The sequence below is a fragment of the Coffea arabica genome, chromosome 8c, assembly GCF_036785885.1.
Source record: "Coffea arabica cultivar ET-39 chromosome 8c, Coffea Arabica ET-39 HiFi, whole genome shotgun sequence".
In the NCBI taxonomy this organism is placed as follows: Eukaryota; Viridiplantae; Streptophyta; class Magnoliopsida; order Gentianales; family Rubiaceae; genus Coffea; species Coffea arabica.
Genome location: NC_092325.1, coordinates 43,016,315 through 43,043,590, shown reverse-complemented (window position 1 = coordinate 43,043,590; position 27,276 = coordinate 43,016,315). Strand labels below are relative to the sequence as shown.

Genomic DNA, 27,276 nt, shown 5'->3' with positions numbered 1-27,276 from the left:
AAATTGTTAAAAAACTAGTAGCATACAAACTTGTGAAAAACTGAGCTTCCAAACAAGCCCTTCTTCCAACAAGAAATTTATTAACTAGTCAATGATTTAACGGTTCAATAGGTGATTAAAAAAATGTTGGTTTAGCCGTTGGTTGAATCACTAATTAAAATTTTTTATTAATTTTATAATTTAATATATGTTATATTATATAATATAACTAATATGCAACTCATGGTTAACCATCAAACAGGTAACTCGATCAACTTTCTAGATTAAGTTTTGGATCGGATTTAATATCCATTAACTAGTCAATGATTTGATGGTTCAGCTAGTGAATCGAAAAAATCATCAATTGAATTGTCGGTTAAACAACTAATTTAAAATTTTTATTAATTTTATAATTAAGATATATTGTTGTAGTATATAAGCAATATGTAACTCACAATTAAACAGCCAATTAGGTGGCTCGATCAACTTTCTGATCAAGCTTAGGACCGAGTTTAATAACTATGTTCGGATTGATGAGACCATTTAAGGTGAGAAAGGGCGCCATTCATGTTTGACAATTGTTTAGGCCTTATCTACTTTCTCTCTAAAAACATGAAAAAGAAGGAAAAAGAAAAAATAAAGAAAGAAGAGTTTTTCTTTCCTGCTGCAACTCCTAGTACACATCAACTTTGCCAACATGTTACTAAATTCTATCAAACTTCGGCTGATCTTTCGTATTTGTTGAGAGTTTTGGACATACTCCATCTTATTTTCATTAACCAACTCCAATTACACATACATTTTGTAACAACGAGTACAACTCAAGAAGATTCAAATTTGTAATCCCACATTGAGGTTACTAGTGTAAAATTGAACCCTCATCTTGCAGAAAGAATATTCACTCGCCATTTCTGCCCTTGTTTGGTAATGATTTACATTTACAACTTCATAACCAAAAAGAAGCTTCTCTTTCTATTTAAATGGATAAACATCAGTGGTTATATATATATAAGCCAATGCCACCGAAAAAGTTTTGCAAATCAGACAACATATTGCACAGGTTACTGTATTGAGTATTCCGCCACAGCCAACTGAAATTAAATGGCTTACATAATCCTCCCACATGGTATATGCAAACACTGTTCTTGGACCCACTGCTTTGCTTTCCTCTCCCAGGTGTCACCCTCTAGTTTTGCATGGCAAGCCAGCCCAGTGACCACCGCCGATAAATAACCAACAATTGAAAAATGTAGAAACACCACTGCTTCATCCTTCAATCCTTAGTAGCTAGGTGCTCAAGCCTTTTCTTTAAGTCTTTAGCCCCTTTTCCTCTCCAACATTTTTGCTGATAAGTTTCTTGTTTCGGTGTCTAAAGTGCTCGTTGGCGGGTTCAACATCATGGCTGTGCATAGGATTGCTTTTGGTGTCATGTGGTTGGTGCTGCTTCAGCTAATTACACTGCCTTTTGTTAGCATGTCTATAAGAAGCAGAGCAACAGGGGGTCCATTTGGACATCGGGTTTGGGACCCCTTAATCCGGTCACCTGTGGATGACCCTGGTAAACCTGAAGCCGAAGAAAATGAAGGTATTAGGTGGGCTATTCTTGTTGCTGGCTCAAATGGGTTCGCAAATTACCGCCATCAGGTAAAATATGCCAAGAACCTTACTCCAAGATTTTTTATTTAGTGAGGAGTGGTAATTTTAACTTGTAGTATCAATTGTAAATCAATGTGGAAATAGTACACGGTCAAGTTTGTGTTGGTTTATATCTTGGGTGAAGTTGAAGATCGACATTGATTGAAGTGTCAAGTTCATATCCCGGCCCACATTTTCTGGAGAAATAGAAAAAGAAATACTAATTGAATGATCTGTACAGTTTTGATAATAATCACGGTTAATGATGTCCTTTGAAGATTAGGCTATAAGCCAAAGATTTAGTCAATCTCTATCTTTTAACTCGAGCATGGTTTTTGATCTGATGCAGTCGGACATCTGTCATGCATACCAAATACTGAAAAGAGGGGGATTGAAGGATGAGAATATTGTGGTGTTTATGTATGATGATATCGCCAATAACAAGTTGAATCCAAGGCCTGGCATCATAATCAATCGGCCGGATGGAGATGATGTTTACGCCGGTGTTCCAAAGGTAAATTATGATCAGACAGCGGTCTTGTCAATTTGTCATTGTTGCCTTACTGTCCCATAAAAGAATTAAAGCACCAGGGCTGTTATACTAATTTTATCAAAGGTGAAATGCTTCAACATCCATTAGGAGCAGCAAGAATATTGTTTTATTTCAAGAACTCAGGATACTTGTGGCCACTTTACAAACTATGGGATTGATGAGATTTTAATTGTTGTATTCTGCTTTTCACTAGTTATAGCATCACAGTTGCCTTAATGACAATATAGAACTCATTCACCTGTGAACTGATCACGAGGGAGGAGGTAGGAAACTGAACTTGACAGTACATGTCAAGACTTGATTGCAGACTTTACCAAGCCGAAGTCGTTCACAAATTGTGCAAAAGAAGAGGAAGAAAGTAAATGGTTTTATTCTTCTTTGGTTCATTTTGTTCTGAACATAAGCCATCCTCTTGCCTTTGAAGACCGCTCCAGATAATTGAGAAGGGAAAGAAAAGTAGTTGTGGGCCATGTCAATCTGCGAAATTTGGATGTTCAAATTAGTGTATTGATGTCTTTTTCACATTGAACTAAAGTCTTAGTCTTGTGTGTTTCCATAACAGATGAAGTGTGGCAATTGACGAACTAATGAGTGCGCTACTCTGTCAAAGGTAACAAACTTGCATTGAGTGTTAGTGAGAAGGAATTATATCGTTGCTCCACTTCTTAAGAAGATGAAAAGCAAGGACCTTTTGCCTTCCACATTTCAAGCTTTGGTGAATGAATGATGGAGTTGCTCATTGATCCTGGCTTGCACATAATTCTTGTGCCAAATTCGTGTGATTGAAGTAGTACTACTTAATTAGGAACATCAAGACTCCTGCTGCTTTCTTCTCGCTTTATATGGTGTTGCTGATCTTACTTCAGCAATTGTCCATGCCAATGCAAATGTACTAGTTAATTCATAGGGATAATATTTAGAGTAAAAGTGAAACTTCAATCAGGGTTCTGCATTAAGCCTTTATAAGGTAGCTCATTCATTTTTTCTTGTCATCTTCTGTAAATTATGTGGAGAAGGCTGGTAATTAGGTTTGAACTTGATTAGCACAAGTTGACTTGGATGCTGACGCTGGAGACTTGGACTAGGAAGTGGCATGCATGATTTTTCAGCTAAATGTAAATTAGCATTCATAGTCAATCACGTCATCTTTGTCTTGACAGGATTACACTGGTAAGGCGGTGAGTCCTGAGAATTTATTTGCTGTGATCCTTGGAGATAAGAGTGCTGTGAAAGGTGGAAATGGGAAGGTTGTCAACAGTTCAAGTAATGACAGAATATTTATTTATTATTCTGATCATGGAGGCCCTGGAATCCTTGGTGAGTTTGAAACCCATCGTTTGGTTTTGTGTTGTTTTGCATGTTTACATGGAATTATATCTCAACTAATGAATCCTCTAAGCCTCCAAGCCCTGAACTGACGAGATATTTTAGTTTTTTAAATTCATCAGTCAATGTAATGTGAGACTAACTTAAGATATTAACTTCCTCTCTTTCTGACAGGGATGCCACAAAATACTTACCTCTATGGCAAAGACTTCGTAGAGGTATTGAAAAAGAAACATGCATCAGGAACTTACAAAGAAATGGTAGAACTTCACGTCGTATCTCCCTAATTTCATGTCTTTGACTACCATGATTAGAAATGTATTACAAGCATTCCCCTGTATCTGTAGGTTATATACGTTGAAGCGTGTGAAAGTGGGAGTTTTTTTGAAGGTCTGATGCCTGAAAATCTGAACATCTATGTGACAACAGCATCCAATGCAGAGGAGAGTAGCTATGCAACATACTGTCCTGATATGGACCCATCACCCCCAGAACATTTTCCATGCTTGGGGGATCTCTATAGCGTTGCCTGGATGGAAGACAGGTATGTTGCTTTTACCCCGGGTTTTGCCGATCCAGTTTAGTCATTGGATTGTGTTTTTTTACTTTAATTCCTGATTCTGCTTTAGTGGACCAAGAACTGGATCTCCTCCTATGTTTGACAAATTGTTACTTTTGTAGTCCTTCTGCACTTAATAGACAATTCAAAGCTGGAGTTTAGGTTCTACCCATTTTTCTTTTCTTTTGGTAACAAATGCAGTGAATCTCACAACCTGAAGAGAGAGGCAATAGTACAGCAGTACAAGAAGGTAAGAAGTTTTTAATTTTTTTGAATGTTGTCTGATTATTTGCTTTTAGAGCTCCTCCATCCATTCAAAATGTAAATTCTGTAGGTCAAGGAGAGGACTTCCAACCACCACACCTATGATGCTGGTTCTCATGTGATGGAGTATGGGAACAAGAGCATTCATGCTGAAAAGCTTTACTTGTACCAGGGCTTTGATCCGGCCACCGAGAATTACCCTGCAAACCAAATAGACATTCACCCTCGTATGGATGTGGTTAACCAGAGAAGTGCAGATCTTGTCTTCATGTGGGATAGGGTGAGCTTATATCTGCTTCTGTTTCCATTGCAAGAGTTAGTTGATAACAATTAGCACTCAATTCTTACCGTATCCGAGTTGCCACAGAATGATACAAAGCTCAAGATTTGTGGCCTATGTCAAACTGCTAAATTTAGCATGCTTTGATTTGAATCATATTCAGACACGTCCTCCAAAATAATGTCTTTTTGTTTTGGTTTCCCATTTACAATGTGACCTGTGGCGTTTAAGATCGAAACAGTATTCTCCTAGCTGACGTAGAAAACTGCCTTTCTTGACAGTACAAGAAAATGGAAGATGGTTCTGCAGAAAAAGGGGAGCTGCTTAAGCAAATTACCAACACAATGCTTCACAGAAATCATTTGGACGGAAGCATGGACATTATCGGAGCTTTTCTGTTTGGTCCGGAGAGTGGTTCTGCAGTTCTTAATCACGTTAGGCATGGTGGTCTTCCCATTGTTGATGACTGGGATTGTCTAAAGTCATCGGTTAGTACTAGACCATAGTTACTCTTGATTAAGTCGATTAAAACCCAAATGTCCATTCTGGTATTGAAGTTTGCAGTCTGGTTGCCAGGTTCGCATCTTTGAGACGCATTGTGGCTCATTAACACAGTATGGCATGAAACACATGCGAGCATTTGCAAACATTTGCAACCGCGGAGTCAGCCGAGCTGCTTTGGAGGAGGCTTGTGAAGCAGCATGTACTGGCCATGACCTGGGGCAGTGGGATCCTGCAAAACGTGGCTTTAGTGCTTGATTAAAAGGGCTGTAGTGGGCATGTACCCTCCCTGTTACATACATTTTGCTCTAACGCCAGTATAAAAGGTTTCTGCATGAGTTCTTGAAACTTAATTACCCTCCCTATCTCCTCTGTCCTAATTCATTTGGTTGTATCTATCAGGTCTGTAAATCGTTTCCCTTAAAAAGTTGTTCTTCTCAGAAAACATTATAAATGGATGGTGCTGCAGGTTCCATAGTCGGTTCTGTGCACTTCAAAAGTTGACGGGATGAACTGAATATGACTAATAACAATAGCAAAGAGTACTTGACAATTGACAATCACACGAAAAGTTGGGCAAAGACTATGGGGTCACTTTTGATTCTTTGAATAATTGGGCAGATAACTTGTCCTTGCCAGATAGGTAATTCCCCCCCCCCCCCCCCCCCGGGGAAGTAGCTTCCTTTTCTAGTATTTGGTGGCAATAATTGCAATTGAACAACAATTACCTCTTTCTCGAAAAGTTTTAACCTCATCATACTACCAGAACGAAGTTGTAATGCGAGAATAATCCCTGTGAAGAAGACAGACACAATTTACCCTTTTCAAGTTCAAAACTTTAAATGTAATTAATCTTGATTATAGGAGAGTAAATTTTTGACAAAATTGCTGTGCCAAATAAATTTGAGCAATGACTTCAAACTTCAAAATCTCTAACGTTAACCAAAGATGATGACATTCTACCTGGCAAGTTGGTTTTAGAATTTCATAAGAACAAACTTCATTGAGGACCGACCAGCACAAGTAAATTTTCTTTAACTGATGTCTCAAAATGTTAATGTTTAGTTTGAGTGCCGCTATGCTGTCACTATAGTAACTCTTTTTGGTCGGACATGCCACTAAACTGATGCATAGCAGTTATGTACTAGCCACACGTTTCAACTAAAAACCTTGGCATTTTATCGACTCTGAAATGACTGCCACTAATTAGTAATTACACTTCCTTCTTATGGTGCGGTTCAGACTTGGGGGCAGATGATGAAAGATGGAGGAAAAGGGTTTGTTTTGTCATCCAACCGCAAGCTGGATAATGAACTGCGTTTTCTTAGCAACCATATTATACCCAGCTGCACAGATTGCTTAGCCTATAATTTGGTCATCAATCAGCCCAACTTGCTAAGAAAAAGTCCTTGTAAATTGAACAGCAATAAAAGAAGTTGCTCTGGTAACAAATTAGACAATCATAGATTACTGTAATATGTCATTACATTCCAACCCAAAATGTCAAATATCATAACAAACATATATATATATATATATATATATATATATATATATATATTTGGATAAGTAGTAAGCTTCCGCATTAATTGACCCATTGCTCTATTATTTTTCCTCCCAAGTGCCTTTCCATTGTTCTGCCTATAAGTAGGTAACTTTTATTCACTTCTCCAAGCTTTGGTTGCAACTTTCACTTTGATAATCCTCTAACCCCTTTAATTTTCTCTACAATTCTATTTTCTTGCTTGTTCATTTGGTTGGCCTTCTTTTGTGTTTGGTTGGCTTTTAAGGAATGGCTGTTTATGCCATCTTTTGGTGTCTTAGCATGGTGCTGCTTCAGATGGTGACAACACCTTCAATAGCTATGGGGAACAGACCAAGATTTCCTGACCAGGCTTGGAAGTCATTGAGTCCTCCACCTGCCGATGACCCTGAACCGGAAAAATGCCGAGGAAAAACATGGGCTGTCCTTGTGGCCGGTTCCAATGAGTGGTATAATTACCGCCATCAGGTAAAGAACCTTCATCGAGCACAGATCACCTATGATCCATGGAAAGAATTTTTTGGGATGGATCATTATCCGCATGGAAGATGGTCAATCCAAAGTGCTCATCCCATTTGGTTGGCTAGTAAATGCATTTGTTTTAGCTGTAGTAAGATGCTAATAATCCAACGTATTCAATGCATGTTATTTAATGGAAGTTTTACTTGTAATTAACCACATGGAATTTTACAAAATAAAACGAAAATACATTAATTGGTTGGACAGACAAATGAGCCCGATTCCCATTTTTGCTAGGCATATCCAATATGGGATTTATTTGGCAAATGGTTTCGATTAAGATTTATTTCAACCTCAACACCCCAATCAAATCCAAGATCACACACAAATTTTTGTTTGACAATCGCACACATACTCACACACAAAAACACCTAGAAATGCACACACTATTATATTTGACACACAAGCTTCTTTCCTTGTCAAACAGGCTGACGTATGTCATGCATACCAAATACTGAAAAAAGGAGGCTTGAAAGATGAACACATTGTAGTGTTCATGTACGATGACATTGCCAATAATCAAGAAAATCCCAAGCCTGGTGTCATCATCAATCGACCTCATGGGGATGATGTTTATAAGGGTGTTCTCAAGGTAAAATTAAAAAAAAAAAAGTATTATAATTTATAAGGGTCCAGTTAACCACTTTGACTGAATAATCTTGACAGGACTATACAGGGAAGCATGCAAATACTCAGAATTTCTATGCTGTGCTCCTTGGAAATAAGATGGCTTTAACTGGTGGGAGTGGGAAGGTCGTCAACAGTACAAATGAAGACAGAATATTCATCTTTTACTCTGATCATGGAGGCGCAGGAGTCCTTGGTGAGTTGGAAAGCCATCCTTTACCTTCGTTCTATTCGGGATGTTGAGACAGGAATGGATTACATGCTTTCTTTGAAATTGACTTCGAGGTTCATGGACCCTTTCTGTCCCAGGGATGCCCAGTGGTGATCCTCTTTATGCTAATGATTTCAACGAGGTATTGAAAAAGAAACATGCCTCAGGAACCTACAAAGAAATGGTAAATTCTTGTCACCATCTTTTTAGTTTTGCATCTTATCTCTGTACCTATGATAAGCATATGATGGCCTTAAGATGGTAGCGATGGTCATACAGGTCATATATGTCGAAGCATGTGAAAGTGGGAGCATCTTTGAAGGTCTGCTGCCGCAAAATTTAAGCATTTACGCCACCACAGCTGCCAATGCACGAGAAGATAGCTATGCTACATACTGTTCTTTTCCTGACACGGCAACGGGAGAGCCAGAAGTTTTTCCATGCCTAGGGGATTTGTACAGTGTTTCCTGGATGGAGGACAGGTATAATTCCTAGCCCTCATTGACCTAATTAATCGAATTTTGTCATTACATTCTGCACTTCGACAAGGGATAACCAGAATTTCATCAAAGTCAATTCATCTGCAGCGAGTCTCACAACCTGAAAAAAGAGACAATAAAACAGCAGTTCAAGAAGGTGAGCAAGCATTTGAACTTTAGAATTGGATCGAAATACTTGCCTTTATCACTCCAATACAGGACAAATTGGAAAGTGTTCTGTAGGTCAAGGAGAGGACATCCAACAACCACACCTATATTGATGGGTCTCATGTCACGGAATATGGGAACACGAGAATGCATGCTGAGAAGCTGTACTTGTACCATGGTTTCAATCCAGCCACCGAAAGCTTCCCTCCAAACGATAGGGACTCACCCGTCCACATGGCCGTTGTAGAGCAGAGAAGTGCGGATCTGTTCTTCCTGCGGAATCGGGTGAGCTCCTACTCTCTCGCTCTCTGTTTCCTCCGTATGCTTGCAAGCCACAATCGATATTTGCTGGCAGATGGAGTAACTCTATTTAATCAGCCTCACAACAATGAACAAACACGGCTTCTTGTCTTGTCGACTCATAGGAAGACCCGGCGTATAGCACAATGGACTCCTACTCTCTGTTGCTGCGAACGAATTGAGCTGCTGGCAAGTCAAAGCTCGACTCGAGCTCAAGTCGAGTTTGAGTTTGTCAAATTGAATTTGAGTTTAAAAATATTAAACGTAAAATTACATAAATATATATATCTAATATTTTATTATTTATCAAGAAAAAAAGTTATTTTATTTATATTTTTAAAAATAAAATAATTATTTTTTATTTTTTCGAGTTTGAGCTCGAATTCGAGTTTTAAATTGGCAGTTCATCAAATTCGAGTTTGAATTCGAGCTTGATAAAACTAAGTCAAGATTCAACTCAATTAGACCAAAGTTCGGTTCAACTCGGCTCATTTGTAGTCCCAGCCTAGTCCTACGATGATAAAATAACTGAATGTGAGAAAACTGCCAGTGGACAATTAATCTCCTAATAACCTATCCTTATGGACTTCATAGCGTTCTGGCAATTAAAAAGAGTGTATTCCACCCCTTTTGCATATGATGTGTTCCTATTATGGATCCAGTATCTGTCTTACCTCTGATATGCAGAATGTCCTTCGTTCGCAGTACAAAAGAATGAAAGATGGCTCTGCAGAAAAGGTTAAGCTCCTCGAGCAAATTACCAACATGGAGAATTACAGAAAACATTTGGATGGGAGCGTAGATATCATTGGAGCTTCTCTGTTTGGTCAGGAAAGGAGTCCTTCAGTTCTTACTCATGTCAGGGCACCCGGTCTGCCTGTTGTTGATGACTGGGAATGTCTGAAGTCAATGGTAAGAAAATTCCATATGTGTCTCTCAACTCAATGAAATATTGTTTGGATCTAGATGCTTCGCTTTGGTGTTCAATTATGCATTTTGATTGCCAGGTTCGAGTTTTTGAGACGCACTGTGGTCCGTTAACCCAATACGGGATGAAACACATGCGAGCATTTGCAAACCTTTGCAACGACAGAATCACCCTGTCTGCCATGGAGGCAGCTTGTAAGTCTGCATGCAAGGGTCATGACTTGGGGGAGGTCGGATCCTGCAAAACGCCATATTAATGCCTGATCAAAGAAAGGCTTATAGGCGATACAATACTCTCGTAAAACACTTATATATTATCTTTAGAAAATCAAAATCTCCCTTTAATCTCCTGAATTTAGTAGTGTGTCCTTTAATTTCCGAAGTGGCATGGTGTCGCAGAATCCCTTGGAGAGCTCGAAAATTCCAATAAGAACTCTGATTACAAAAGAAAAAATGATCCATTTCGATTGCAATAGGATATGCAAATTCGAATAAACATTTTTCCTGCTTATCTTGTCAAAGATAAGAACCACAGGACCACCATGCAGCTTTCATGAACATAACGCGCAGTTTTTGTCAACAGTTATGAGATAATCATCGTTGATCTAATCTTACATTCCTATGACGGGGTCACCAGTGCAGATAGTTCACATCGACCAGCAGTTCATATTAATCAGCTTTTGCGATTGGAGGGGTCCCTAGTAGGCTGATAAAGTCATATCAACACAGAAGTATGCTGCATGAGCTGATTAAACCGGCATTGATGCAAGCGGACCACCGGCGGTTGCGTAACTTTGTTTGCACGCGATGTAGCATACTTTCAACAACATGTAACTAATTTTGTGAATCCCACACATGTTAAAATTGAAATACAAGATAAATTTTGAACCGTACAATTTTTTTGGTCAAGTCTTAACCGTGAACTGTCCAAAGACGGTCCTTCTGATGACCGTCCCTGCCCCGTATCCGGTGCAAGAGCATCGCTGGCAACTTTACAGAGTCATAACGGGAATACTTCTTTTCGAGGAAGGTCTTGTCACCAAATATTGAAGTCGGCACTCAGTGAGAACACCTTAGTAATTTGGTTAAATTAGCATCATCTAGAGCCTGATAGGAAAGAAAAAATTCAAGACCACCAGAATAGAGATCTTAGAAATATGAGGTTTAACACTGAATTCCAAGGCTTTCTACGTATCAATAAAAGGCAAATAGCTGGCTTTGGAGAACCCCAGTTGAACATCCAATTCTGCTTGATAAAACGGTTCAGCACAGACAAGAATTGGAAAACCATTCAGAGTTCGAAATTTAAGAACTAAAATCTCAAGACTTTTGTAATTTGATCTTCAAAATCAAATTTCTTGCTTTGTCTAATTCAAATGAAAATCATAATTATCTCTATTGTTCATAACACCAAAGAGATGTTCGACATTTCATTTCCCTCCTAACAACATCTGGTCATCAGACAAAATCCCTGTAACTGGACATGACAGAATGCACTCTCAACCAAAGACAGGCCTTTTGTTTGGGCAGCCTGATGACTCCCCGGTTGAGGACAGCAACTGGTATTGGCGAATGCCATCCCCTAAAGATTGCCAGTAGTTATGGTCTCTGTATCTCGTGCAAATTAAGCAGCGGTTGTATTGGCTGCAAGAAGAACATAGCGCTTTAGCTGACTGAGTGTCAATCTCGCCACCTTTTACTGAACCAGATCAAAAGATTTGGGAGTCTTCCAGCATATTCTTGCAAGCTTATGCAATCCTGGTGATTATTCACGAGCTTTCAGCTCAATAAAAGTAATATTTTGTTATGACAAAGAACTAAACTTCATAAACAAGGACAATCAGAGGTAAGAATACTACCTCTTAACAATCTAGCATGGTAGCAAATCATATAACAGCAGGCATAAGATGCTCCGCTCATCCAGAAGATGTAAAGATCATAAACATCTCCTCATTGGAATCTCTTCAGTATCAGAAGTCAGAGGAGACTATACTCTCCTATTTGCTTTTTTTAACTTTCTCAAGCGGTCATTGGGATCTAAGAGAACTTCACGCTGCATTTCTTTCCAAAGCTCTTCAAATTGGTCATGAAATCCTTCCTGGAACCAATCCTGCAATTCTGAAAACAATTCCATACGTTTATCTTTCCACACTTGTCTTAACATAGAACGACTGTCAATTACTCTTCTTCCGCTCTTTAATTTACTCAACAGATTTCCCACTCGTTTAACACCTGATGCCTCTGGTCTCAATATGCTAGCTGGAGGTGCAGCCATGAATTTCCGGACAGACTTTAGGCATGGCAAAACTTGGCCGTCAAGCAAAGAAAAGGCAAATACAGCCACCCGATCCATATCATCTTTGATGGGTGAACCGTGAAGTGGAAGCTGCCATAGATGAGGACCGAAAATTGGAGTGACCCAATTGAAAACTAGGTCAGTTTGAGGGTCATAATATGGTTTTGGATCTGAATGAGGTGCAGAAAAACTGCACAAGGAATGAGCATATTTTACAAGCCATTCTGATTTCACACAAGTGGCCCCATGAATATATGGCCTCTTGGTATGCAGTAATTCACTGTACACCAAGAATTCAGGTGCGGACTTGGAAACAGATGACCAACGGTGGAGGAAAACTCTTTCTTTTACCATGCAAGCTTGATAGCGAACGGCATTGACTTTTCTATCTCCATCTGATAATCCTGAAGCACTTCTAGTCCGTTTAGCAACTCTATCAGCCCAACCTGCACAGATAGCTTGGCCTATAATTTCCTCTTCATTCAGAAACAGAGGATTTTTCCCTGAAGAAACCCTCCAAGCGCCTTCTACATCATCTACTCCCCCATGAATCCAGACAAAATCATGCTGCAAATCTGAGGAATTTGAGCTAAATACTAAGTGAAGAAGCTGCTTCCTCAGCTTGGACATTTCCTCCATCGTCTTTAAGTGCAAGAAATTATCACAGCAAAAGTCAACTGGATTTGCTGACAATTCGAAACATTGTAGAGCATAAGCTGTGGTCAAAACATCACTGGTAGGGTTAGAAAACTTAGCACGAGAATCCTTGGCAGCCTCTTTCATTTTCTTTTTCCGCTGTTTTTCTTCCCTGTCTAAAATTTTTCCATTTTCTCTAGTGCCTGCCTTCTCACCCTGTTTAAATTCATCCCCATCAGTGTGGTTTCCTCCAAATTGCATGCTGAAAGGGTTTGATAGGCTCAAAGCAGCAGCAGCTGCAACCGCATAACCCAGAACTAAATTTGCCCGGGCATAGTCATTCACATTTCGCATGATCTGAATTACCGTTAGGAGCATTCGGGAGTGCCGAGGACTCATAGGAAATCGTGCCATTGCTTTCCCCATACTAGTCATCCGCCCTTTGTTGTCAAGAGCTTCAAGCACCTTCAGGCAACGCTCTGCTTCAGCTACGGCCGTGGCTTCCGGAGGAGTTGGAAAAGGAAAGTTTGCAACCTAAATTTAAATGACGGTAAAAACGAGGGTGCTAGAAAGACAAAAACTGAACATGATTGTGCCAAAGAAATGAGGGTGCTAGAAAGACATAAACTGAATATGATTGTACCGAACAAAATGAGACCCTCATGAGTTAAAGCATTAAATAGCAATGGGTCAAGAATGGTTACAATTGGAAGAGCCAAGAGGGTGCGAAAAAATTTTTGGGGAAGGGGGAGATAAAAGAGAGGATGACAATAGACACAATAAAGAAAAAGGTAAGTTGACCTCAAGATCTAGCTTAGCTGGTAGGAACATTAATCAAGTGATAGTGAGACCCCTGGTTCGACTCACAAGCCCCCCCCCCTCCAAAATTCCCCCTTTTCCCTTGTAAGCTTCTCCCCTTCAACCGTTAAAAATTTTTTTAAAAAAGGTCATTTAAAGTTAGCACACAGATTGACAGGGGGAATTCCACATTACCACATTGCCTTGTTGAACTCAATGGATCCAACCTTAACTAAATGTAAGTCATGACAATACAATATATCCCAAATTGCAAACCAACCATTTTTTGACTTGAGTCTCAAATTCGAACCAAAATTTACCTTGCCAATATGCATTGATTTCATAAGGAGGACAACCCCATCAACAGGCACCTTTGAGATTTCAGCAGATGAGAAGTCAGGAAATATGTTACTAAAGACAGCAGAAGAATAAAGGCGGTAACAGTGCCCAGGCCCTGTTCTTCCTGCTCTTCCAGCACGCTGAGCAGCAGAAGCCTTACTAATCCACTGTATTTCATATGCTTCCATGCCATTTGAAGAGTTATACTTCTTTACTTTTTCTCTTCCAGTGTCAACAACATACTTAATACCTGGGATTGTCAAAGAGGTTTCAGCTACGTTAGTGGCAACAACGACCAGGCGTTCACCTTCCTTGACTGCTTCAAATACCCGAAGCTGTGCAGATGCTGGAAGCATTGCATAAAGAGGCAGAACAGATATTGGACCAGCAACAGGATCGTTTGTTATTTTCCCTGTATTTCCTGTTGTGGAACCAGATTCATCTACACCTCCTTGTGGTGCAACCGAACTCGTCTTTTGTCCCTCCAAGTCAGGGTCAAAAGTTCTTTTTCCGGCCAAAGCTTCAAAGGCTGCCTTCAATGAAGCAAGGCTTCCATTCTTTTGTAGAGTATTTGCAAGCTGACTGTCAGACTCCATAGACTCCTGATTGAACAAATTCTCATCTTGATTGGAGAATTCCAAATCACTGTCATCTTCCGAATCATGGGACGAATCTGATTCATTATCAGACACATCCTCATGATCCTCCTCATAAGAACTGAAACGGTCTGTTATGTCATGTCCGGAATCGTCATGACCTTCGAATGCTTCATTTATCTCCTTCATGTCATTTAACTCTCCTGGATTCTCACCAGACACTGAAGTCGAATCATTTTTTACTTTAGAAACTTTATCAACTATCTCCTTAGATGCTTTACGCAACTTCCGACAAAGGTACTCCACCTCCCTCTGCCCAGTCACAAATACAAGTATCCCACCAGGTGGCAGCCTCTTGTGAATTGACAAGACCTTTTTATACGCTTGGCCGACATAATCTATGACTTCAGTTCTCTTGGAGAAGTGTATAGTAACTGGATATTGTCTAGTTGGGACTTCTATTACAGGTGGAGGAACATGAAAAATTCGTTTGCCAGAAACAAAGTCCTCAACCCGCAAAGTAGCACTCATCAAAACTAATTTCAATGGGTATATCCTATTTTCCGGCTTTATATATTCTCCTGAAACAACCTTCTTCTCCTGCTCCTCAAATTCTCTCTGACATTAAAAAGTTACAAACTCCCCCGTAAGCAAAGAAAAAAAGACCACAAGTACCTTTACAACATTCTCATAGCCTCAGGTCAGATGGAAGATGGAAGGAAATGAATGCATGATAAATCTAAATAACTTTAATTACCTGCCGCTCTCGTATAACACGAGAAAGCATTCCTATGAGTATATCAGTGTTCAAGCTTCTCTCATGAGCCTCATCTAGTATAATGATAGAATAGCGTTTCAGTAAAAAATCACTCTGCAACATACAGGAAATTTTCATAATTAGAGATGTCACCCTAGCATGGAAGGTGTAAAGTAGAGAAGAAAAAGTCGTATAAATGATTTGAAGGGGAAAAAATTTCATGCAAGAGCAAGAGCATTAGTTGAGAAAGACCTGGACTTCCCGAAGTAAAATTCCATCAGTCATAAACTTAATGGAGCAATTCTCCCCAACCCTTTTGTCATGCCTGACTTGAAACCCAACCTCCTTGCCCAGACGAAGGCCAAGCTCAAATGCCACTCGCTTTGCAGTTGCAAGGACTGCAACTCGGCGTGGTTGTGTCACACCAATTATTCCACCTTGAGTATTAGAATGCTTCGAACCAAAACCAGCTTCATAGAGAAACTAAATACCAAAAGCAAGAGATAAGAGAACTTCTTCCGGAAAAGACCTAACCAGCATAACACACGTATCCTCAAAATATACCAGTGGTATCAAGAAAATAACTGGCTTACCTGCGGAACTTGAGTGGTTTTGCCACAACCAGTCTCACCACAAATTATGACACTCATATTCTCATTTATAGCTTCCATTATCTCCTGCTCCATCATGACAATAGGAAGATTCTTTCTTTGGTTCTCAACATTCTTTGATCTAGATACATGCACCACCATTGGGGCAACCAAAGCCCTTTCTTGGGGAGAGTTAGCAAAAGGTCTGGAACTGGAACAGTTAAGACTATTTTTCTGTGCTTCATCCTCTTTCCTCCTGAACACATCCACTCCATCCAGGGCAGTAATAGGTCCTTCTGGAGGTGAGTTAGCTAAAATGCTCTTATTCTTAGATTTGACTTCTGGATCTTCATCAACCTTATCCTGTCAAAGAATTAATGCCAATAGATAGTATTTACCTTGCCTTAAATTATAGCCTAACCATTGCATATCCATGATGAAGTTAAACTTTAAAAACTTTAATATATAGGAATAGAACTATACTTTTAACTTTTTGATATCCTTATCATCAGAATTGCATTTGAATGGGCACTTCTGCACTGATTGTGGAGTTGCCAATGTGATATTGTCATGGGGTACTTTCTTAACCATAATCTCAGCATCTCCAGTAAAGGTACCAACTTCATTTCTGACAGTTAGTCCTTCAGATGATGGTGAGGAGATAGAAATGGCATTTAGCGCTTCTTCTTTATCTTTAGCTGATTCATTGCTGTAAGCAACATGTATTCTATCAGAACAATGCTCGATCTCACAAGCAGAATCATTGATGGTCCTCTTCTTGAAAGGTTGAACAGCATGTGGCAATTCTAAACCAGCTTTAGAAAACTGCACCTCCCTTTGGCGTTTCTCACGCACAGTTTCAACCTGAAATTTGAAGCAAAGCTAGCTAATAAACCAGTATCAACCTGATTCACCAATTAGGGAACATTTGTATAAACCTGGCCCAAGTTTCGTGAAGACCACATAAGTGAATAGACATCATCTCTTATTTTGTACTTCCTGTGAACCAAAAAATACTAGCATTCACTTTGATATTCAAGCACTAGTTGGTGTTTGTCTCAGAAACAACACTAGAACAAGTAAAAAAAAAACGAGAAAGGGATCGCACTCTAGGGTCTCGATGCTTTGCGACCAAAGAGAGGCCTTCTCCTTCTCCTCCTACACATCAGAAAAACAAATACCTCAGCCCTTCCAAAACAATTAGGACCTAACCTAAAGAACCAAACAGACATAATATTAAAGATGCACGCACCTCAAGCCTCCTCAATTTTCTTTTCTGGGACTTACTTAATTTAGGATTTGATATAGCTCTAAGCTTTCCAGGCACCTAGAGATATAAAAACCATTAATCTTCACGCATATTCCATCAGAACAAGAAGTAAAAGTACTGTACATTGGCTGTACATACCTGATCTTTCTTTTCCTTCTTCTGATTCTTGTTTTTTTCCTTTTCTGGCATTATAATCTTGTTGGTATCCTCATTGTCCACCTGAATACTGTATAACCATAAAAAGACTCAGTTGGCAACAATTAGAGGATTAGGAACTCAATAGGAGACAACTTAAATATCCAAACTTTAGCAAGTAATAGACCAACCAGAAAGTCTGAAGCTAAATCAATGTTGATCGAAACTTCAAAATTGTTTTCAGCTGCCCAATTTGCTGCCCAATTCGTAAAATTTATGTCTTTAATCTACTATCTCATGAAGGCCACAAGGTCCATTTTTCCTGTTCAATTCAAATTTGCCCCCTAATCAACCCATTTATTCTGCATTTTCGAAAAAGGAATTCTTTTTAGCATTTCCACTAAAAACCCATGGACGGCAGAGGCAGCTAGGTAAAAGTCAAGGAGGAAAGACAAGGAATAAAATGCAAAAAATCAATTAAAACTATATAGTAGCCCCACAAAGAAAAAAGGGTTCGAATTATTCCAGCTAAAAAGAGTCAAATTTTAGTCCCAAGTTAGCTTCTTTGAAGTCCCTTATAAAGATAGTAGCACCATAGCTCCACAAACAGAAAATTTAACAAACTGCACCATATGCTATAAAATGCAAAAGAAACATCTTACGAGGGATTTTCTTTGGCCTCCATTTGATAGCTTTAACAAGTTCGAGCTTATTGGTTTCTTGCTTGTTCGGTCGGAGGAGGCCGCAGGTGGTGGCTCTGCGGTGGAGAAGGATGATAAAGGCGGTTGGAGCGACGGCGTTAAGAAGTGTATGCAGCTAAAACCCAGCGAAGAGTAAACCCTGTCAATAATTTAAAAACCGATATTTATAGTTTGGGTAACCGGTCATTGTTCTTTAATTAAAAGACGATTTTACCCCACAACCTTTTCTTCGTTGGTGATGGAAATGCAGTAGGTCTTATTCTCAATTGATTATTTTAGTTAATTATAAATTTTGATTTTAGATAATTAATTTTTTTGACATTCTTGAACACTTTTGTATTCAGGTTATAAGTTTTGTTAGTAAACAAAAAAAAAATCAAAATTCATAATTAGTAAATTTTCTTGATTGCCATTATGCTCAATAATTACTTCCCGTGATCATATTTTGCAAAATTTAAAACAAGCAAGAACAAGGTCATATACTTCCTTGTTCTGATTTTATTAGGAAAAAATCTTTTTTCTTTCTTATTTTAGGGCATCACACATAACATTACACATGTTTGACGGTAGAAATCTATATGGTCTCGACTCAAAGTTATTTATTTATTATTTATTTAAAAGGCAAAAACATAGACACTATTAAAACATGTATATATTTTTTTAAGGAATTGCTTAAAACATTATTGTCTGTTAGAGGATTTCAATCGAAAACAGGCAGATTTGAAAAAGAGTGCTGCTATGTTTTGCATTTGCCATATCAATCAATATTAATGGCCAAACGTCTCTTCAAGCTTTGATAGTTTAGTTTTGGATTGAAACCGAGATACTTGAAGTGAGCTTAGGTTGAATTTGTCAGACCTTAGTTCATAAAGCCCCCTGATTATATGAGAATATGATTTGTAAACCACCTGCCTTTGCTCCGGCGTTTGGCAGCCACCAAAACATTAAAATTTGATTGGTGACCCTTACCTCCCATCAATTATCACATTAAGTGATTTTGCTTAAAAAGTCCAGGCGGATGCATAGTGTATTCGTCTGGTCCGGTGGTGGATCAGTCCCCTCCGAATTATTCTTGGATCTCTTTAAGTCGGGTACCCCCTAATATAAGATAAAATAGATTTATCGTATCCGTTAAAAAAAATAAAATATATGAAAATATGATTTGTAAAACATGTAATTGACTAATTTAGAGTTGCTCGAAAATCTGTATCTATGCAAACATAGTGCATCAAATTTTGCATTGTAAATTGAAACGAGGAGAACTGCGCAATGGACTAATTATAAAACTCAAAATAAGGTTACTTTTCATAATTGGCCCAAAGGAGAATATGTTTGCACAAGAAAATCTACCATAGCCTATTACATCAACTAAGACTATAGCAACAGGGAAAGAAAGAAAATTAATTCAAAAAAAAAAAAAAAAGAACATGAAGGGCGCCTGATATTTTTTCCCCCAAATTGATCAAAGACAAACAGCCAAACGAGAATTGCGGACGGCACCCTCCACATCACTATCTCGTCAGTTGTCCAATTTCTCATGCCGATTACTCATCAGCAACTGTCTCCAGCTCCGCCCACCACGGCTGTTTACACCACCGCTACCGGCAGCGGCAATTCTCATTTTAACACTTTCGAATTCAGATTTCTGACAAGGAATCTGTATTCCACCAGGATGATCAAACCCATGAACCTTTTCAGCCTCCCTTAACAAGTCAGCAAACAGAGGATGATTAAAATAAATCACGGGCACAAGAACTCTGCAAGTCTCATCATCATCTTCCCCCACGTACACAGCCAAATGCCCCTTGGGTGTACTCACTGAATTCTTCGACTCCGCAACCGGTTCTTGCCCGACCCGAATGTAACCGGGCTTCCGCTTCGCAAAGCATAGCCCTTTAGCTCCAAGCCTCAACGAACGGCCCCAGCTACAGAGCTTTGACAAGGCTCCTCCGGTGCAGCTAGATGACCCCAGCCTTGGGTACGCGGCTCTCGTCTGCGCTCTTCGATTAATGAACCATTTAAAGACCCGACCCATTTTGCGTCCGAGCCTGAGTCCTCTACTTCTTCGCATCCTTGCAGTTGACGAAAAATTGGAAAATCAAAAGGGTTTGCTCCTCAAATCCTGCTCTAAAATGGGTTGGCCGTAGAAAATGTCAAGGATGGAGGATTAGAATTCTCCACTCCATTTACAATACATGAAAAATACCCTCTTTTTTTTTTTCAAGAGGATAACTAAAATGTTTTTCTTGTTTCTTCCTTTCTTCTGGGATGCTAAATGTTGTTGTCCGTTGTGGTTATTTGGCTTTTGTAGAAAGTGTAAGATGAAGATAAGAAGACTCCAGGAGTGATGCAATTGATGATGGTGTAAAGACTGATGAAAGATGGTTGGGATTCGAAGAATAAGGTTCTGTTTGTGAGCGGTGCTTCGTCAGAGCTTTCATAACAGTTTGGAAGGTCGAGCCAAATTTGGATTTGGAAGAATTTGAAGAGAGGGGGTGGGGGGACGATAAGGGAAGTGGTCGGCAAACAAAGGCAATATAAAGGAAGAGAATAGCTGAAGAAAGATACTCTACTATTGAATCGGAAATGAGAGAGAGAGAGATGGACTAATAATCTAATGCAGAAACACGAGGGGTCAGCTAAATGGACGCTAGGCTGCTCCGCGGCTGCATGGTGTCTCAGGAGTCAACATGACATCATGTTAGAATAAAAGGATTTATCATTTATGTTGCAATATATATTGCTTCAAGTACCTTTCCAATACATATATATATATATATATATATATTGCTTCGAGTACAAGATGCATAAAATAGTGGTACTGGAAAATTTTTGTGGCACGTCTCCATATATGTGGCAAATTTTATAGGCTGCTGTTTTTTGTTCCCCCGCTTAATTTGAGTCTCTATCTCGGACATTGAGAAAATTTCATATACGGAGATAATAGAAGAGTACGAAGGAAAGTACTAACTAGGATTCAACTAATAATAGTAGAAGAAAAAGACAAAGAAAGTGACTGCTCCCCTATTTAGTTCTGACGGTAGGTGTGCAGCACCAGATCTGTGCCACGTAACGCAGACACAAGACCCGTGCGCGGATTAGATAATTGTGCCAGTACGGAGCTACGGATATGTTTGCGGAATTGCGGGCCATGTTCGAGGCTTCAAGTTCAGCCATGAGTGACTGATGAAGGTAATCTTTGACCTTTATTTTGGGGATAATTTCAGACGAAGTTTCTGACCATTTCACTGAACTCCGCTGAATTTAAAATACTCCTCCGTCCCATTTTGATAGTCTGTTTCTTTTTTCACACAGTTTAAGAAAAAATAGTTAACTTTATTGAAAAAGTAAATTTAGATTGCTATTTTCCTAAAATACCCTCACATTAAATAGAGTACAACTTTATGGAAACTTAAATTGATGGTAAAAAAAGAATCAACTCTCATTAAATGGGATAGGTTTATAGCAACAACAACTTGTATTGAATAAGGGTATTTTAGGAAAATAAAAATACAACTACATTCTTCAATTGGAAAGTGGACTGCAATTTGGGACATACAAAAAAGGAAAACAGGACTATCAAAGTGGGACGGAGGGAGTATTACATATACCTCCTTTAATTTGATAGTAACATTTAGAGAGAGAGAGGAGGAGGAGGAGGAGGGGTAAAAATGAAATGTCATAAAAATGTATTTGAAAACAGACAAAAATAATTTCTCTATATAACTTTTGAGATCAAACTGAACTGGCTAAAAACTTCATGGCTTCAGGATACATACGGCCTGGGACCATAAGATCGCATCTCCTACCGCAGAGTATGAAGCGCCTCAATCAGCCAAACAGGTGGTTCCCTATTCACAAAATGTTTATCTCGTTTTAACGCATTAGATTCCGGTTTTGCAGCTTTTTTGGAATTTACACAATAAAGATGAGGCAAAGCGAAGCCGGGGACTTGGAACCTCACAACGTCCCTTAATGAAATCCGTGTCATACTTGTCAACTGAGAACTCAAATACCTAGCCGAAATTAGGTCAAGAAAAAGAACAGAATTTGATTTTGCGGAAAGGTTGATTTTTGACCATCTGGGAACGTAGCGGACTTGAACAGTGATGGGTTATGGAAATGAATGATAAACGTGAGACTGAGGAACCTATGCGGGAAAGTTACGCGTATTTGCCTTTCCTTTCCATGAAAATTTTGGTCACCAAATTGTTCGTTACTTGCATATTCTCTTGATTTACTTTCGCAATTTGAAATTTCCAATTGTGGGAACTGTTTGAAATCTGTGCTGTTTGAACTTTAAAGCTCCCAAAAAGAAAAAAGAATTAAATTAGCCGGTGATATTTATGAAGTAAATCGTATTGAACGATTTTAACTAATTTATTAACAATAATGGCCTTTGTTTTATATATGTATATGTAAATAAAGCTAATCAATTGTGCATTTTTTTGCTAAGATAGGACTAATTTCACTTTGCACCCTCGAACTTATATCATTTTTTCATTTTACACTCTAAATTTCAATTTTGGATACTTTACATCTTAAATTCTTAATTTTGAACACTTTGCACCCTTAACTTTCAAATTTATCCAAATTAAGTTCAATTGATGACTACAATCGCAAATTTAATGAAATAAAGAGTGGTACAAATCAATGATAATGTACTATTTTTGTTCTAACTGCTATCTCTTTGCTTTTTTGACCACTTTTAGTATATTATCATTGATTTATAAAGTCTCAATGACCAATATTGTTAACAAAATTAATGAGATAAAAAAATGATGTAAACTGATGACAATGTATTATTTTATTTTTGTTATGATACCTTGGCACTTTTAACTACTTTTGGTACATCATCATTGATTTCTTGAGTCCTCTATGTCGTTAATTTTGCTAAAATTGTCATTGATTGGATTTAAATAGGATAAATTTGAAAGTTGAAGGCAAAAAAATGTTCAAAATTAAAATTTAGAGAGCAAAGTAGAAAAGTGATACAAATTCAAATGCGCAAAATGGAGTTTGTCCCCTAAGATACGATGAAACTTCTATGTATTGTTGAGGTGGCAAATGACCAAAAGATTGAAAAAAAAAAACCACTGCTAAGCCATTGAACCCCAACAAGCAGCTGGGAATACATATTGAAGCAGATGTTTTTGGCGTGTCTAAGCGATGGAATGGTCCAATTCTCCTTTTTGGTTGTGGATGAAATTGAAAAATACCCTACTAGATTGTAGAAATATCCTGAATAAATTCGGTTAAACGCACAAGTCTTGTCGGTCCCAAAAGTTCACATTGTCTCGGCTAGTTTAGCTAAAATTCAAGCTGCTAGATTTAAAAGAATTTACAACGTACAAAATTTCAGTCTTTTGGGTGGACCAAACCATAAAATCTAAATCTGAATTTTATTAGAGTGGTTCTGTTGAAGTCACTATAGACTATCAATTAATTCTATTATGATGAGATGATTTCTGCTAAATTGCACGCGTATAGCCTGAATATGATTGCTAATACCTTGAAACACTCGTGTTAACCTGAATGATACACATTAATCTCTTAGCTAAGGTTCAAGATACAATCTATGTGCAAATTGCAAATGAATGAAAATTCTACTTGCTTATTTGTCTGTGCCTTTTAAATTCGTTTCTAGGTTTCCATTTCAACAATTTCGAAGAATTTCTGGAGCTTTTGCCCGGAACTAGATAATGAGATCCGTACTTATACAATGAACTTTGAGAAGACGAAGATCCTGTTTGATAATCCAATTCAACATTTAAATTTATTGGATTCAGATCTTAACATATTCAGACTGTTGGATAATAAAAAGATTGAACATCTGAATTAATTAAGTGACACTGAATTTCCTAAGTAAAACTTGCTCCCAAAATTAAGTGATAACTAAATCAAATATATTAGATTTAATACTTAATAATTGAGTAAGTTAATGTATTCAAACTTTAGATTTTAGTTTTCAAATTTCAGTTTTATCAAACACACTCCAAGATAGACATGGACAAGAGAACGTGACAGTTTTCATTTTTTTTTTTTTTTGTCATTATAGTGGATATTTGGGCCCGTGGACTGGTTACCGTACGATCCAACTAATCCCACTGCGGGCTAGAAGAGGCCCGCCCCAAGCATCACCAGCCACGGTAGTACCAGGAGTTGAAACCGTGACGATGGTACTCATCCAACTGGACTACTACTACCCGCTCCAACCTCGAAAGGGCGTGACAGTTTTCTTTATTCAAAAATAAACTATTCTCATGTTACTATTTCCCTCAAAAATACAAAAAAAAAGGAAAAAATTTTGATGTCACACTTTTTGGTGTCATTAATATGCATCCTGAACATTTGCGCTGTCCCTATAATCTAGGCTTTTCTTGCGGTGCTTAATCAAAATTAAACAAGTCAAATAATTTAACAATTTCTGAAAGGAATTAAAAGAAACTTGAAAAAAAAAAGTTAAGCAATACAAAGGAGCTTTACAGCGACCGAAAGTACATACGAAACGGTCTTTCCAGCGTCATTGTCTAAAGAAGGTACACACACACACACACACACACAAAAGAAGGCAGCTGGTCTTCCTCAGATTCTGCCAATTTGTCTAGGCTGCACCACACAGGGATCTTTAAAGCTTCATATCTGACTCAGCTTCGCACATATCTATGTGTCTAGGAAACTGTCATTCTCCTACTGGTACTAAAATTAGTGCACGAGTGCATGCAATAGATTTACTCTGTGTTCCAATTGTCTGCTCAGATGTGGATCTGTATTCTGTTCTTCAAGTAATATTCTATGCTGAAACTTTGTGGATCAGTTGTTTCCATGAAACTTACTCAGCTTGTAAGCAAGAATGCAAGCAACTTCACACCAGAATGTTCTTCAAATAAAAACAAAAAATGAAAGAAAGAAGACAGCAAGCAACTTTGTCTGAGGAACGCAAGTGATTCTGACTCTGGAGTATTCTAATTTGGTCAATGGTTGTAAAATTTATTAAGGAGCTTCAATTTCAAGAAGAAGTTGTTGTTGAAACTGTACATAGCTTTACACATTATTGGGATCTACATACATACATCCCTAAAATTCTAAACACGAATCAACCATCATTTCCCACCAAAATTAAAAAACAAGATTAATTATTGAGAAAGTACATAAAAAATTTTTCACCACCCATCAGCACTGCTAAATTTTAATTTGTTCAACCTCTAAACCGCTAGATTATCCTTAATGTTCAAATAATTTTTTATTTCCACTATCTTAGAATATTCTCTATTTCTCTATGTTTTAGAGTTTGGATCCGGCATCGAAGGACGCATTAGGTGCTGCCTGCTAATAGACTTCAGCCAAAAATATCTTAATAATTAACAGTTCTATTTGCGCTGTCTCTAAATTTGGTCCCTTTTCTCCTGGGCACATTTTTGACTGAAACATTATCCATCTACTGCTCATATTTCATCATCAGGGTTGAAATTTTAGCAGTGAATCAAATTTCTGTCGACATCCAGTGAATTGAAAAGCAAACATGTTGGTCTCCCTGCTTGTTTGTCTAGATTCAACCGGGCAGTTTTGCTGGTATAATCAACTTCAACAATACATTATTGTTTGCCTAGATTCAACCAAGCAGTTTTGCAGGGGTGATCACCTTCAACAATACCATGAACTTTAATTATGTCTGCACTTAACCAATCAGTAATATTGATTGATTGTTACTACCTGTCGTTCGAAGCTTGGTCATACATAAGTTAAAAAATGCCAGGCGTGGCATTTATCATCAGCTGAATGTTGAAGGGTAGAATATGTTACAAGTCACGTTCGTGGTATAGAATCTTAGCTACAATGGGAATTCTGAAACCATACTGCTGCGTTGCCAATGAATCTTGGCAAGCCAAATCAAGAAACTAAAATTGCAATTTCATTACCCTGAAGAAAATTCTGGGAAGGAAGAATAGATGCCCATTGGATATTCCTCAAGTCATACACTACGTGCACGTTTATATTAATTTCCCCGAGAAGCTTATGAGAATCTAATGAAGATGACATAGAGAAAGTGGGTTGCAAGAGAACAGATACAGAGTACTTAGAAGTGACTTCAATGAGGAAAAATTATCAGAACTTTTATCTTAATTTTCCTTCCCAAAGCCAACAAAAAAAAAAAGAAGATAAAAAGAAAATGACAAAGGAAAGTGCAAACACACAAATACAAAGAAAATCCATTTTCCAATGTACTAAAATTGAGGATTAACCTATACTTTGTATAAAAATTTGCTAGCCATGCGCAGGATTAATTCATGTTTTACAAACCTTTTTTCAGCAAATGATGCATTGATCTGATAATTTCCTCTACAGCTGTAGTTGCAGGATTAATGAAAACTGGGAATAGGCTGGAATGACAACGAGAATAGGTAAACAATCCAAGGGGGAAGGGGAGGAGAGTTTTGCAGCCAGCTGCTTATTTTTGTAGCGTTTTAAGAGGTTCCTTCCCACATCGACGCGTTGATCAGCAGGGATAGGCAACTGAGTAGTATAAAGAGGGAAGGGGGAGAATTGGAAAACATACTTACCTGGACGGGGTCGATGGGCGATCAAGCAGGTCCATGGCCTAGGTCTGGTGACCTCCATTGCACTTGGGAGGGGTGCCAGCCTAAGGTCTGCCCAAGTGGCAGAGCCTACGTCATAATTTGTGGCAGCGGGGGCCTGCGTTCGCGCGGCCCCTACCCAAATATAAGTCTTAAACGTTTCCGCCTCTGAACGGCCCAAAACAAAGAAAGCTATTATTCTAGGCCAATATAAAACAATTTAATGAATAATGAAGCCTATCCCTCGTGGCCGATATGGAACACGTTAATGATCACGAGCGAGTATAAGCTCAGATTGAAAGGCCCAGCTATAGAACAGGCCTAACATAAATGAGGGTCCGTCTGCCTAACTTAAGGGCCTATTTACAGAACAGGCCCAACATTGCCAGGGTGCATTTTGTGTTTAAGTCTTTGTTAGCTAAAATGTTGAATGTGACTTAATCCTTTTTCGGGTTATACTAATTTTACCTACATACTCTGTTATCAATTATGCTATTGAAAGCTGCGCCCTTGCAACCCTGATTAAAGAGTACTTTCTCAATTAGGTAACAAGTTCCCCAGCATAAGGGTTCCAATCAAGGAGGAAAAGCTAAGAGAGAAAAAGTGATAATAATAAGTGCAAATTTGAATCCTAAATCAAAAAATTTTGGGGATAATTGCAGAAACCTCCCCTGAAATTTCTGACATTTGCACTGACCTCCCCTCTAGGTT

The 27,276-nt window shown here is 38.4% G+C and overlaps 4 protein-coding genes and 1 non-coding gene across 7 annotated transcripts; 3 read left to right on the top strand and 2 right to left on the bottom strand.

The window, feature by feature from the left end:
• The first annotated feature begins 1,129 nt into the window (after positions 1 to 1,129).
• Positions 1,130 to 5,450, top strand: LOC113703237 (legumain). Of its 2 annotated transcripts, XM_027224536.2 has the most exons (10): positions 1,130 to 1,270; positions 1,355 to 1,623; positions 1,964 to 2,128; positions 3,328 to 3,484; positions 3,668 to 3,753; positions 3,841 to 4,037; positions 4,254 to 4,302; positions 4,387 to 4,596; positions 4,878 to 5,084; positions 5,173 to 5,450. In XM_027224536.2, exons 2-10 carry the CDS (start codon positions 1,378 to 1,380, stop codon positions 5,353 to 5,355), a joined length of 1,500 nt encoding a protein of 499 aa, XP_027080337.2. In that variant the 5' UTR covers positions 1,130 to 1,270; positions 1,355 to 1,377; the 3' UTR covers positions 5,356 to 5,450. The 2 variants fall into 2 exon arrangements, with proteins under 2 accessions (XP_027080337.2, XP_027080336.2); XM_027224535.2 differs by having other exon boundaries at positions 1,230 to 1,623.
• Positions 5,451 to 6,785: 1,335 nt separating this feature from the next.
• On the top strand, positions 6,786 to 10,451 carry LOC140013724 (legumain-like). Its single transcript, XM_072063722.1, has 9 exons — positions 6,786 to 7,108; positions 7,587 to 7,751; positions 7,826 to 7,982; positions 8,096 to 8,181; positions 8,277 to 8,479; positions 8,585 to 8,633; positions 8,720 to 8,929; positions 9,650 to 9,856; positions 9,952 to 10,451. Exons 1-9 carry the CDS (start codon positions 6,890 to 6,892, stop codon positions 10,126 to 10,128), a joined length of 1,473 nt encoding a protein of 490 aa, XP_071919823.1. The 5' UTR covers positions 6,786 to 6,889; the 3' UTR covers positions 10,129 to 10,451.
• Positions 10,452 to 11,175: 724 nt separating this feature from the next.
• LOC113703903 (ATP-dependent RNA helicase DEAH13) lies at positions 11,176 to 18,123 on the bottom strand. Of its 2 annotated transcripts, XM_027225412.2 has the most exons (13): positions 17,951 to 18,123; positions 17,480 to 17,650; positions 17,292 to 17,379; positions 17,136 to 17,210; positions 16,992 to 17,041; positions 16,822 to 16,882; positions 16,367 to 16,747; positions 15,887 to 16,246; positions 15,546 to 15,776; positions 15,294 to 15,407; positions 13,922 to 15,154; positions 11,731 to 13,337; positions 11,176 to 11,629 (listed from the first exon to the last, which is right to left on the bottom strand). In XM_027225412.2, exons 3-12 carry the CDS (start codon positions 17,340 to 17,342, stop codon positions 11,859 to 11,861), a joined length of 4,035 nt encoding a protein of 1,344 aa, XP_027081213.2. In that variant the 5' UTR covers positions 17,343 to 17,379; positions 17,480 to 17,650; positions 17,951 to 18,123; the 3' UTR covers positions 11,176 to 11,629; positions 11,731 to 11,858. The 2 variants fall into 2 exon arrangements, with proteins under 2 accessions (XP_027081213.2, XP_027081211.2); XM_027225410.2 differs by lacking the exon at positions 17,480 to 17,650.
• Positions 18,124 to 19,267: 1,144 nt separating this feature from the next.
• Positions 19,268 to 20,589, bottom strand: LOC113703355 (auxin-responsive protein SAUR36). Its single transcript, XM_027224697.2, has one exon. The coding sequence runs from the start codon at positions 20,058 to 20,060 to the stop codon at positions 19,509 to 19,511; it is 552 nt and encodes a 183-aa protein (XP_027080498.2). The 5' UTR covers positions 20,061 to 20,589; the 3' UTR covers positions 19,268 to 19,508.
• A 5,953-nt stretch (positions 20,590 to 26,542) lies between these two features.
• LOC140013949 (U1 spliceosomal RNA) lies at positions 26,543 to 26,704 on the top strand. The gene has a single exon (XR_011820801.1). It is a non-coding gene; the product is annotated as a U1 spliceosomal RNA (small nuclear RNA).
• Positions 26,705 to 27,276: the final 572 nt, after the last annotated feature.